Source organism: Phasianus colchicus, chromosome 6 (assembly GCF_987193195.1).
Source record: "Phasianus colchicus chromosome 6, bPhaCol1.hap1.1, whole genome shotgun sequence".
NCBI lineage: Eukaryota > Metazoa > Chordata > Aves > Galliformes > Phasianidae > Phasianus > Phasianus colchicus.
Genome location: NC_143441.1, coordinates 2,836,027 through 2,848,883, shown reverse-complemented (window position 1 = coordinate 2,848,883; position 12,857 = coordinate 2,836,027). Strand labels below are relative to the sequence as shown.

General features: G+C 41.7%; 2 protein-coding genes across 2 annotated transcripts; one reads left to right on the top strand and one right to left on the bottom strand.

Moving 5' to 3' along the window:
- Positions 1–103: 103 nt before the first annotated feature.
- Positions 104–5,353, bottom strand: PSMA2 (proteasome 20S subunit alpha 2). The gene is made up of 8 exons (XM_031599382.2): positions 5,208–5,353; positions 3,934–4,010; positions 3,343–3,475; positions 2,830–2,952; positions 2,402–2,483; positions 1,103–1,176; positions 606–663; positions 104–523 (listed from the first exon to the last, which is right to left on the bottom strand). The coding sequence occupies exons 1-8, from the start codon at positions 5,246–5,248 to the stop codon at positions 407–409; spliced, it is 705 nt and encodes a 234-aa protein (XP_031455242.1). The 5' UTR covers positions 5,249–5,353; the 3' UTR covers positions 104–406.
- A 225-nt stretch (positions 5,354–5,578) lies between these two features.
- Positions 5,579–6,791, top strand: MRPL32 (mitochondrial ribosomal protein L32). Its single transcript, XM_031599383.2, has 3 exons — positions 5,579–5,738; positions 5,828–5,997; positions 6,210–6,791. The coding sequence occupies exons 1-3, from the start codon at positions 5,621–5,623 to the stop codon at positions 6,462–6,464; spliced, it is 543 nt and encodes a 180-aa protein (XP_031455243.2). The 5' UTR covers positions 5,579–5,620; the 3' UTR covers positions 6,465–6,791.
- The last annotated feature ends 6,066 nt before the right edge of the window (positions 6,792–12,857 follow it).

The window sequence follows — 12,857 nt, the reverse complement described above, 5'->3', positions numbered from 1 at the left end:
ATGGCTAATGTGGAAAAATTTTTCCTCAACAATGAAGATACCAAAATTTCAGCTTTTCAGCTTCATGTAGACAAACAAGCTGTGAATAAAAAGACACACACACTTTCCCGCAAAACAGAGGCCTTCCAATTTTATTATTTTGCCTTTGTCTGTGTTCATTATAACTTTACATTTTTGTAACAGTATTTTGTGTACAAACTTCCCATGTATCAAGGGAAAGAATTATCTGTATTAAGATTCAATTTATTACAATATTAGGACTGCTGCATTTGCACCCATGATATTTAAAAAATCTATCAGACAAACCATGTAGAAATAAGTATGCAAAAACTGCAAAGAAAAATGTTTAAGGAGCCAAAATTAAAAAGACCTTAGTGTGAATTCACACAGTCTTACTTGGTTTCTACTAGGCTATTGCAGCCAAGTAGTCCTTAACCTCAGTTGGAGTTAGCCTCCTAAAACCAGCTTCATTACATATGCCAACTTCAATGTTGTCTTCTGTCATTTGCCCTTCAAAGCTCTCCTATTAAAAAAAATATAGTTCAGTGAATCATTTCAATGATGTTGCAATAGTAAGATATGTATTCTTTAAATGTTTTCCTAACCTTTAATGTTAAGATAGCTGTATGAATGGCATCTTCAAGCTCCAAATCTTCATTGTATCTGTAAAAAAAAACAAAACAAAACAAAAACATCTCAGCACAGTACAATCTTTCTGAATCCTATTAAGTCTAGAACCTCTAAAAACCCAAACACTATCAAAATCTCCAACTATTTGTAAGAACTGCTATATTAACATTCAAAACAATTATTGTTATTAAAAAAAAAATCGCTACTGCTGCTGATACTGTGTAGAACAATGTTTTTGCAAACATATTAAACACACTGCTTATTGCACTGGATTAATTAATCATACACACAAAAGTTAGCACTTAGTAAAGCCAATATCGTGTATGTGTTAAATAAAGCAATTAAAAACATAGTAAGTATTTTAAATCTTTGTACCAATCATTCAAAAGTATACTTTTTTTTTCCTGACTCTTTTATCTGAAACTTGGAAAAAGAGATAGTATTCTTTTAGACATTACTGAAATACATTTACCTTTTCTCAAGGAATGTTTTCCCATTGACGTAATTTTTTCCCATGGCTGTTGCTTTCCAAGCAAAATAAGCTCCCTGTAAAAACAACAATCTGTTGTTTTTTCTAATTCAGTCAAACATTACACATTCAATTATTTGGTAACCAGTACAGAAGCCATTATGAAAATTCGGAATGTTATGACGATATGTGAGATTGTTTAGGGGTTACATTCAGACTAATTTGATGTGAAAACATTTGCTATGGAAATGTACAACACATTTTCATTGGGCCTTGCTCATAAATTGGGCCTCCCCTACTTTGAAAAATGGATTTAGTAAGTTGTTAGCATAGTTTTGATTTGGGATTCCTTGAACAGAAATTCTGTGTTTGCCCTTGAGAATGAACAGTCAGTTCTTTCATGAGGCTCATCTCATATATAAATATTATAAAAATATATATTTATAGGTATGTTCGTGTGTGTGTGTGTTTATGCATAAACACAAATAAATACATGTGTATCTATATATTTTGAAAGACTTGCTGCAAAAAGCAGACATCTAGTTTATCTTAGCTATTACTAAGGTATTTAGCTTTGGGGCCTGTTCTTTCCTATAGGATAAAGACAATCACACCCAGTCTGTACCTCAATCAAGATGCCTTACACAAGGCAACTGTATTCTACTTTTTCATTTGACCATTGGGTAGTGACTCATATTTCTGAAGCTTATCGAAAATCATGAGAGTAACAGATCTTTTAATTTGATGAGAAGTCTTATAATTCACACAGGTATCAACAGGTAAATTTTAGTAAAAACACTTTTCTAACACAGCAAATAAACTCCTATAAATTAACTACTGCCATTAAATATGAAAGCATTTGCATTGCATTTCACAATGGAACAGACTCTGGCCTAATTTTGCTACAGCTGAGGGAATAACTATTTGAGCTGTGCAAGTGGTCAAATATTTTTTCCTGGTACCTGCTGCAGAACACCACAATGACTCTTGCTGTTACTACTAAGCAGGTAGGAAGAGATGAAAAAGGGTGGTGATGTCCTTCAAAAACTGCTGCCATTCTTCGTGCAGTCCATAAATATGGAGGCACAGAATAAGCAAGCAGGTGCCACCCACTTCCCACATTTCCTTTGGCACAGTAGCCAACTCCAGGCATGCTCCCAGCACTCTGACTTCTGAATTCTGGTTAAGGAATCTTTTCCTCTAGCTCCAGATCCTTCAAACCACAGAAAGTATTTCAAGAGCACATATGAAATTTTAGATGTTTTACAGAAACAGAAGAATTTACAAATATAAGATACTTACAGATGGATCTGACTGAAATAAATAGGGCCGCCCCTCATTCCAGCCACATATGAGCAGTGACACACCAAATGGACGAACACCTCTACATACAAAAACAACAAAACCACACAAAACAAAAAAGAAACAACTCAGAGCTGGCATGCAAAATTCATAAATTTATTCAATGAATACCAAACCTGCATTACTTTGGATGCATTACATTTCCCCAAAGGCCTCCCACCAGCACAAATCTATTATCATGAATGACTAGTCAACCTATTCAAGATATAATGACTATCTCACTGCCAGGTAGCGGTCCTCCCACTCACCCACTTTCTGTGAGCGTTTTCCAGTGAAAAAATATCTGTTTTTGACATTAAAAATGAATCACCAGGCAGCTGTCATACTTTACCGTTCTAACAGCCTCCAAACTTCAGAAAACCACATACCCAGACTGCGTATATTCCTGCATCACAGAAGCAATTCTTTGTACTAGTTGAGCTGTTGGAATGGGCTCATGATAAACCAAGAAATATTGCTGGGCCAGCTTTCGTGCTCTGTGTACAAGTACTCTAAAAACAGAGACAAAATTATCCTATTAGAAATCCAACTATTTGTTACAATTTTAGCTGAAAATTCTTAAAAATTACTATTCAAAGGAATTACACTTCTGACATACAACCAGTGTATGAAAGATTATACTGAGTTATATATATTATATTGAGTTACCAACTTAGTACTCCCTGAAGTACTTCGAAAAACAGAAACTAAGATTGAATTCATTGCTCTTCATCTCACACTCATTTTTGAGATACAATATTATTTACCAAGGTAATTAATATATTATAAAAACCCTTATAGAGAAAGAAGATCTCACATAATGTGTAACCCAACATAATATTACACTATACATATAGAAAAATGTATCTAAATGATAACCAAGCATAATTTTTAACAAATACCTGTAATCTGGACCCATACCACTATACACTAAGCCTATATGTTTGGTAATTGGTTCTACTTTATGGACACTCCTTTCATCATAAAGAATGGATTTCTGTTTCTTTTCCGTTGCTAACACCACTCCATTTGCAGCTAGAAAAAGAAAAAAAAAAAAGCTATATTAAATTACACTTATAGAAAGCAGATGAAATACAGATTTGTAGGAACAAAGAAATTTGCTCCTCCATTCTTAAAAATCTCTTCAAGTTTACAATCATGTTAAAGAAACACTGTGATGAATTCACTCAACATCTCCCCAATATTTTAAAAATAGTCACACAGCTCTCATAATCACATTTTAAATATTAAAGTATATATTAATAACTATTATAGTTATATAGTTATATAAAATAACTATTTCTATACACGGAAACATATCTAGACTTATTTTCTTAAGTAACAATATTGCTCCAAACCAGAGGTGTTTGTTTCTACTGGTTGTGTCCCCAAAATTACCCTAGCAACTTTCTTCTCCTTAAATGGAGCTCTATGTTCCCCGTCTTCTTTAAGACACTCAGTCTTTCACTGGTGGAGTTATGATCTGAACAAACCTTTAATCCCAACCGATGGAGCTCCTGCAGCCACTGCAGCCAAAGCATACTCAATCTGAACAAGTTTCCCAGAAGGACTGAAAATGAAAAGGCAGAAGTAAGCCTGATGTAATTCTGTTATGCTCAAATATGCATCAATGATCTTAACTTCCTTTTTAATCTCTTCACAGCTAGTATCTGCATACCCTAACCATAATTTAGAAAAAAAAATAATAGTAATCTGAAGACTTTAAAAGAACCAGGATGATACAGCCCAGAACCTGCCTGCAGCATCAATGAAAACGAATGCTTCTTGGATAGGACTCGATCTGATTGCAATGCAGTTCTCCAGATTTGTATCATTTAAACCGAGTTTCCCACTCAGTGAGGGACTCTTCAGAGCACATCATGAATTTCTACTGAAATTGCATTTATACATGCTTTGCAACAGATTTTGAAACATTAGGCTCGCTGTTGAAAGATGGAAGCAAAACACTGCTATTCTTTTTCACTGATAGGCCAATGACACAAGATGCAAATCTCTCATTTCACCCTCAAGTATTCCCACATCTGGCTTCAATGACCATTAACAAATACAAGCAAATGAATAATTTCCTGTACAAGAATCAAAACAACAGAACATCAGCAAAATAAATTAAAAGCTAGCACTTGCTCAAATCAATGATTCTCAGTATGTGGGACAAGTGAATACAGAAAAGCACAAGTAATTGTTATCTCTTTCATATGAACAGAAACCCAAACAGTTTCACGCTATTAGTGCTTTGCAGAGTACAAAAAGCTTGTTAACTCCATCAGGAAAGAGCTAACGAAAAACGCACTCCGTTCAGCAAAGCGGGCACATTCAGCTGGACTCACACTCTAAGATTCCTCTCCTATCGCTAACATTTGCTAACTGCAACATCACTTCGGTGAACTGTTTTGCAATGACACAATTACAGAGCACTGCTCTGACATCAAGGAGACACTTTACCAAAACCAGCAGATTCTTACTTTCAGTTTCCCTTTTTGCACCTTCATAATGCAACATAACGTAACATAAAGTAATATAACGTAATATAAAGCGATATAACGCGACATAATACAACCCAGCCCTTCTGCCCAGGCCCAGCAGCACTGCTCGCTCGCAGCTCAGTACCGCAATGACTCTGCACACTCATCGTGCCCCCCCACCCGGACGGCCGCCTCACACACCCCGTGCCCTGTCCCCCTCTTCTCCCATAGCCCGCCCGCTGTCAACCAGGCGGACCCGCGGCACCCCGCCCCCCGCTCGGCACCTGAAGGTGGTGAGGGAGAAGCTGTACCCCCGCTCCGCCATTTTAGAACCAGCCCCCGGCTATCCTGGCCAGCTCTCTCTGCGCAGGCGCAGTCTGCCCGATCGCCCCGCCCGCTTCCGGCACGAGGGCACGGCGCGCGCTGATTGGCGACGAGGGAAACGCACCCGGAAGCGCCCCCGTGCGCCGTGCCCGCGAGGGGCGCGATTGGCCAAGAGATCCGCCGCGAGGCATGCCGGGATTTGGAGTCTTCGAGCGCCCCCACCGCCCTGGCCCGCCGGTAGCCGCAAGGGGTGCTGGGAGTCGTAGTCCCGGTCTCCGTCGTCATTACGCTGTGACGCGTTCGAGGCACTCGCTTTCCCAGAATGCTGAGGGCGCCCGCGTGCGACTGCCCTTCTCTTGCCGTTCCTGCCGGCATGGCGGTCGTGGTGCTGCACTCGGTGCCGCCGATCCGCGTTCTCCTCCAGCGCTGCTGGCAGCGGCTGGAACTCGGCCGCTGGCCGGCCGTGTGCGGGGCGCAGAGCCCGTTGTGGGGTAGGCCGGGACGGGCGGGGCGGCGCTGGGGCCCACGTTTGCCCTCGGGCGGTCGGTGAAGGCTGGTAACGAATTCCGTTTCCCTTCAGGGCTGGCGCCGGCCGTCCAGAGCCCCGCTTGTCTGCCGGAGCCGGCAGCGGGCGGCGAGGGGCCGGGCTTCCTCGGCGGCGTCCTGTGGATGGCGGCGCCGAAGAAGAGGCGCAGCATCGAGGTGAACCGCTGCAGGAGGAGGAACCCCAGCAAGCTGATAGCAGTCAAGGTGATGGCGATACACGGCTCACCACAGGGAGCTGTTACACTGCTCAGAGCCGCCTTGTTCTGAAAGGCAGATGAATTTCCCCACTATTTCATTTATTGCTTCCTACTACTTCCTCATAGCTCCTAGTTTTTTGTGGGTTTTTTTGTTGTTGTTGTTGTTTTGCTTTAGCTCAAATTACTGAATTTCTATTTTTGACTGCCTTTCTTTTTCAGAGGAACATAGATGTTTGCCCCGAGTGTGGAAACTTGAAGCTGAAGCATGTTCTTTGTGGTTATTGTTATGCAAAAGTGAAAGCAGAGACTCAGCAGATACGGAAGGAAATAGGTAAAAAGGAAGGAGGACCGTTCAATGCTCCTACTGTAGAGACTGTAGTGCTTTATGATGGAGAAAAGCCCTCTGAAAAAGATGAAGGCAAGCGGATCATCGAGAGAGCCAGGAAGCGTCCATCTTGGTTTAGACTAAATTAACAGCGAGACAGAGCATGCTTTTCAAGAATGTTTTCTTGGTTGTGTTCAGTCAGTGCTGATACTGAATAGCTGTGAACTTTTAGGATGCCTGATGAAGTCACATTTCATGTTGCATATTGCTTCTGTAGCATCCAGTGGGCAGTGCTTCTTGGTGATATATCTGTCGTAGCTATCAACAATTAAAGAGAAGTTGGGATCAGTCTTGTTGGACATCTACATACAGTACAGTGACTACTTTGTACGTTAATGTTGTATGCTGTAAATAATTTTTTATTACTATTAACAGTGGAATAACAATCAGGTATAAAATAAAGATTCCTAAAGAAATCTGCTTTCCAGTTTTGGCTGCTGGTCTTAGAAAAAAAAAAAATGTTTAAAATTATTGTTGATTAGAAACAATATTATTGAGGAAGGATATGGTTATCTGATAACTTCCATTGCTCTTAATAGAATCTGCCTGGACATCTTTACAGTACTGCTGCTTGAAATCCTCAGTGATGTTCCTGTTTGTGGGTGAAACAGCAGCTGCCAAGTGATGTTTGCTCTTTTTCAGTAGTAGCCTGAAGGTTATTCTCTCAGCTGTCAGTGTGCAAAATAATGCCCTCTGAGTGTGCTGTGATCACTTCAGTGGAGAAACGAACTGAGATGCAGTGACTGGAACTCTGTAAGTATCAAAGCTCATTTATTTGCAGCCATTTCCATTTTGTAGTTTGGATGATTAGTTTGTGCTTAGAAATCTGCAAAGAACAACATACCTTTCTGACTTGTGTCCTCTGCAGTGTGAGGGTGGCTTTTTGGTGCTGTAGACACAGCAGCTAGCTCTGTATTTTCAGGTTGGTTTTAGCCACCTAGAAGTATCACAAGCATTAGACATTTAAACTGGCTTCAATTAGTTGCCTGAGCCTATGCTGTCCTGGTTTGGGGAGCTGTGGTGGTGAAGAACAATTCAGTGGCTTTCTACTGTTTTATTTTTTCGTTTGTTTTGTTTTTAATTGTCTGCCTCTCTGTAGAGGCTCCCCCCAAATTGGGCAGTTGATCTAGTGCCTGATTTAGTGGTTGGCAACCCTGTCTGAAGCATGGGATTTGGTAGTAGTTGGTCTTTGAGGTCCCTTCCAACCCAAACCATGCTATGATTCTATGAAAATAAAGTAGAAGTTTTGATTTCTTTCCATTTAAATAGCTTTGATTCTTTTTTTTTTTTTCTATCAGTACTGATGAGAAATGAAGAAATTATAAATATTCTTTTTAAAATATTCAAAAAGTTAGAGGAGTAGAACCATTGGAAAAAAAATAGGGGATGTTTTTACTTCTCTTTGGAATAATAGAATTGTTATTATAGAAAAAAATTATTAGAACCTAGAATGTATGTCAATGTGGTGTTCATCTTCCAGAAACTAGAAGTCTCTCATATGATTAGATGATAATAAAAACATGCAGTAAAGAGCATCAGAAGGACTTGTGTAACATTTCAATTTGGGAATATGTTTTATAGAACGAGTAGTGCTAATTTATTTTTATTTTTTATTTTTTTAACTTCGGAGTTGTTAGGAAAATATCAATGCTTGTTAACAGTTCAGTCTATGTAGGTTGCCCCCAAAGTAATACCTCCTATTTAATTCCATGGAAACTACAGCAGATATGAAGATTGCAATAACTCTAGTTGATAGAGCAAATTATTAGCTACAAAACACTATTTTTCAGCCTATTCCCAACCACTAGCTATGCATTTTCACCAGAAGAGTGCATGCCATGCTTATAAAATCTACACCATGGAGAAGACCTACTGTTTCACAACTGCTGTGATGGCATCATTTTTTGAAAGGAAGTATATAATAAATAAAATGGGTTGAGGAATGTCCTATTTGTAAAAGAAAATATAACCAGTAGCTCAATACAAGCTCAAATACAGAGTAGCAGCTTATATGAAGGTGTGGAATATACCTAAAGCCTTAGGTCATTTCTGAGACTTGTTCCTGACCTGGGCAGTCAAAGTTGAAGGGAGCAGAAGGGTTCATCAGTTTTACAGTTTCATATTTCAGTCTGTGGGCCCTTTCTGGGGCCTCGGGGCTGGGGAGAGCCCAGGGCACATGGCATCCTAGGGCAGTGTGAGGGAACTGAGAAGGCTCCAGAGAGTATCTGAGTGTTGACTACAGCTGCCTGGGAGCATGGAAAATGAAATCTGACTTTTCTTACACTCAGTGATGGGAGAACAAGAAGTAGCAAGCCCATATTGAAACATTAACGGCTTCCAGTCAGGTAAAAGGAAAAAAATCACCACAAGGATTCTCAGACATGGAACTAGCACCCTTCAGGCTAGAGGTCTCCATCCTCCCAAAACTTTACTGAGCTTGACTGAATCAAACCCACAGAGCAATCAATCCTCTAAACAAGCCATCTGCACTAGAGGCCTTCAGAAAAGAAGAATGAGCCAAAGGGAGAAAAGCTATGAATTAGCTACAAGGGAACATCGTTCCCTTGGTCTGCTGGACGGCTTAGTATTTGCCACTGCCTCCTGCATCTGTAGTAGGCATGAAAGCAAAACAGTGGAAACATTTAAGAAAGAGGGGCACATTGGGATCACTTGATGCTGTGCTGGCATAGGCAGAGCAAACTATCGCCAGAAACATGAATACAAGTGGCTTTAGTTCTTAGTGTAACAACAGTTTGTACATTCTCTTGGCACATCATTTGTAATTTAGTTAAAGCACAGGAAATAAACACCTCACTTTCCTCTTCACCTGATGTAGGATCTGAACACTTTCATGCTACTTGAGGTACATAGCACCCAACTGATTGGGGGCAGCCACAGTCACACTTGTGTCCCTGCCCCTAAGCTTTTTTCTCAGTACTCCAGAGATTGCAGAGATCAAATGTATCCAAATTACTTATCTAGAGGCATGTCTGATATCCAGCTACTCTTTGTGCACTGCCATGGAGGGCCTGGCCCCCCCTTCAACCACTTGTTCTGTAGGCAAGGAGGGTACAGGCTGAGGACAGCAATCCCTAATTGATCTTCTCGTCCTCAGAGTAGAAAACCCCACCACCAGGCCCAAGGACCGCGCAAGCCCTCCAGCAGACCGCCCCTGCTGTCCCACTACAGCCACCCAGAGGACAGTGGGCCCTCTCTTTTGGGGATCAAGGCAGAAGAGATGCTACCTTCTCCTGCTCCAGAGGCAGGAGTGAGGGATGAAAAAGTACAGCTGATGCAACCCATGAAACTCAACAGTTTTAAATGACTGCATCTCCCTTGGCACTGAACACTTTCATGGTGCTTAAGGTACGTAGGGGCACAGAATCACAGAATCACAGAATTGCCAGGGTTGGAAGGGACCTCAAGGATCATGAATCTCCAACCCCCCTGCCACATGCAGGGCCACCACCATTCCACCTAATGCTAGACCAGACTGCCCAGGGCCCCATCCAATCTGGCTTTGAACACCTCCAGGGACGGGGCATCCACAACCTCCCTGGGCAGCCTGTTCCAGTACCTCACCACTCTCTCCGTAAAGAATTTCCCCCTGACATCCAACCTAAATCTCCCTTCCCTCAGCTTAAAACCATTTCCCCTTGTCCTGCTGTCACTCACCCTTTCAAAGAGTTGATTCCCCTCCTCTTTGTAGGCTCCCTTTAGGTACTGAAAGGCTGCAATGAGGTCACCCCGCAGCCTTCTTTTCTCCAGGCTGAACAAGCCCAGCTCCCTCAGCCTGTCCTCATAGGGGAGGTGCTCCAGTCCCCTGATCATCTTCGTGGCCCTCCTCTGGACCCTCTCCAACAGCTCCCTGTCTTTCTTGTACTGGGGGCTCCAGACCTGGACGCAGTATTCCAGATGGGGCCTCACAAGAGCAGAGTAGAGGGGAACAATCACCTCTCTGTCCCTGCTGGCCACCCCTCTTCTGATGGAGCCCAGGATCCCATTTGCCTTCCGAGCCGCAAGGGCACACTGCTGGCTCATGTTAAGTTTTTCGTCTACCAAGACCCCCAGGTCCTTCTCCACAGGGCTGCTCTCAAGGACCTCTCCTTCCAGTCTGTAGGGATGCCTGGGATTCCTCTGGCCCAAGTGCAAAACTCTGCACTTTGCCGTGTTGAACCTCATCAGTTTCACCCGGGCCCACCTTTCTAGCCTCTTGAGGTCCCTCTGAATGGCATCCCTTCCTTCCACTGTGTCAACCACACCACTCAGCTTGGTGTCGTCAGCAAACTTGCTGAGGGTGCACTCAATTCCGTCATCAATGTCATTGATGACGATTGGGCAAAGTGATGGGAGACAACCACATACATGGCTGTGCCCCTTTTCCCCTTGAGGATGACCCCCATAGGATCCAAGGGATCCTCTGGATATTAGGAAAAGGTTTCTGCCAGAATTCAAGAAGTATTTGGACGACAGTCTCCAGAATGTGGTTTGAATTTTGATTGGTCCTATGTGGAGCCAGGTGTTGGACTCAGTGATCCTTATGTCCCTTCAAGTCAGGATATTCTATGGGCAGGGCTCCTGGCCTGCATCAGAACTAATGTGGTCAGCACAACCAGGGAAGAGATTGTCACCTTGTGCGTGGTACTGGTGAGACTACATCTCAAGCATTATGTTCAATTTTTTGCTTCTTGCTACAAGAAGGATCTTGAATTGCTTGAGCTGCTTGAGCATGTGCAGAAAAGAGCAGTGAAGCTGATAAAAGAACAGGGAAACAAGTACTATACTACAAGGAGGAAATGTAGGAAATGGAATTGGGAAGAGGAGCAGGAGAGAGATTCCTCACTCTCTTGGTGTACCTGAAAGAAGATTGCAGCAAGGGGACTGCTGGTCTCTTTGTCGAGGTTACAAGTAATAAGATGTGAGGCTACAGTCTCAGACTGTGCAAGAGGAGGTTTAATTGGACCTGGGAAGAATTTCTTCATTGGTACAGTAGTCAAACATTGGGATGAGCTGCTCAGGGCAGTGGTAGAGTCCTCATCACTGGAGGTGTTCAAGAGATGTGTGGATGAGGCACTAAGGGACATGGTTTGTAATAGAAGTTGGCAGATTGGGTTGATGGTTGGACTTGATGATCTAGGACTTCCCCAGCCTATGTGATTCTGAGTTCACTTTTCTACCTGTACCTTTGCAATGTTAGTATATTCAGGAGGTGCTCATATTTGTATCAGTGCCATATGATCAGACATCATTCTGTTCAATTATTTGGAATCAGTAGGAAATCTGTACAGCTCATGCCATTTTCAGCAGTCTTTTGAATATGTTTTATGAGGGCTACACCAAAAGCAAGGCCTCCTATTTTATTAAATTAGCTCACAACATGAGAGGTGGTGGTACAGCAATTGAGCATGAATGTTCCCACCAACATTTCATTCCATTTTGCTACCATGTGACATATGGCAGCAGAGGGGCAGTTTGACAGAATGGCATCTGGTGTCAAGTGTGTATGAAACAAAGGGGTGTAACTTTGTGCCTCCAGGCAGAAAAAGTTGCACCCATTGACATTCATCGATGCTTGCTAAAGATGGAGACCAAACAGTGGATGTTAGCACAGTGAAATATGGATTGCATGGTCAACATTTTTTTAGCAGCGGTGCTGTCTTAGCAGCTGTAAAACTGGGTCATCTCGACTGGTGCAGATTTTTATGAGGGTGGCATGCAGTTTTCTGTTCACTGATGGGGAAAGTGCATAACATTTTGAAGCTGATAATTTGCTGTATGAAGTGGTGTCTTTGTACCTGTTGTCATTTCTGTGGAAATAAATAGGAGGCATTACTTTTGGAGCAACAGATGCATTGTGAAGCTGTCAACAGTTGATAAGAGGCTTTTTTTTTTTTAATTTTCTTTTTTTGTCTGAGGATTTCATGATTAGGTACATGTTATACGTACGTATGTGTTTTTGTTGGTTTCGGTTTTTTTCTTCTAAGTACTGTCTGTAAAAAGAATGCTATTCCAAGTGTTGGAAAGAACGAGGAAGATCAAGTAATGTCAAAAAATACAAGGATGTAAGTTGCTAAACAGTTTAGCATTGTACTAAGATCTACATGTATAACAGTGATCTCTGGCAGTGAAGAACTGCTTGATAAACCAAGTTTCTCTTTAATTTTCCATTTAGTACTGAAATTTTAATTAAAGTTAATAGAAGTTCTGTAGAAGATGCTGTACTAGCAAGAGGCAGAAGTAGGCACACAATATACTTTAAAGCACTAGGTGGCAGAGTAGTGTAGCTTTCTGGTAGGTGGAAAAGAGGCTGGTGTGATAGGATGCGGTCAGATACAAAAAATATGTATTTGTATGAGTAAATGATTTGCAAATAGACTAAATTTGCCAAATGCAAAGAAAAATGTGATAGTTTTCATGGGACACGGGCTAATCATTTATAATTCGTTGATCTGAGTGAATTAAATGAGATCTATACTGAAAAA

Excerpts from the sequence above, each read along its gene's own strand:
- PSMA2 (XM_031599382.2), bottom strand. The coding sequence starts at position 5,248 with ATGGCGGAGCGGGGGTACAGCTTCTCCCTCACCACCTTCAG. Across the intron at positions 2,953-3,342 it reads GGTATGGGTCCAGATTACAG|AGTACTTGTACACAGAGCAC; the intron begins GTATTTGTTAAA and ends CTCTGTTTTTAG. Across the intron at positions 2,484-2,829 it reads CAGGAATATACGCAGTCTGG|AGGTGTTCGTCCATTTGGTG; the intron begins GTATGTGGTTTT and ends TTTTGTATGTAG.
- MRPL32 (XM_031599383.2), top strand. The coding sequence starts at position 5,621 with ATGGCGGTCGTGGTGCTGCACTCGGTGCCGCCGATCCGCGTTCTCCTC. Across the intron at positions 5,739-5,827 it reads GGCGCAGAGCCCGTTGTGGG|GGCTGGCGCCGGCCGTCCAG; the intron begins GTAGGCCGGGAC and ends GTTTCCCTTCAG. Across the intron at positions 5,998-6,209 it reads GCAAGCTGATAGCAGTCAAG|AGGAACATAGATGTTTGCCC; the intron begins GTGATGGCGATA and ends TTTCTTTTTCAG.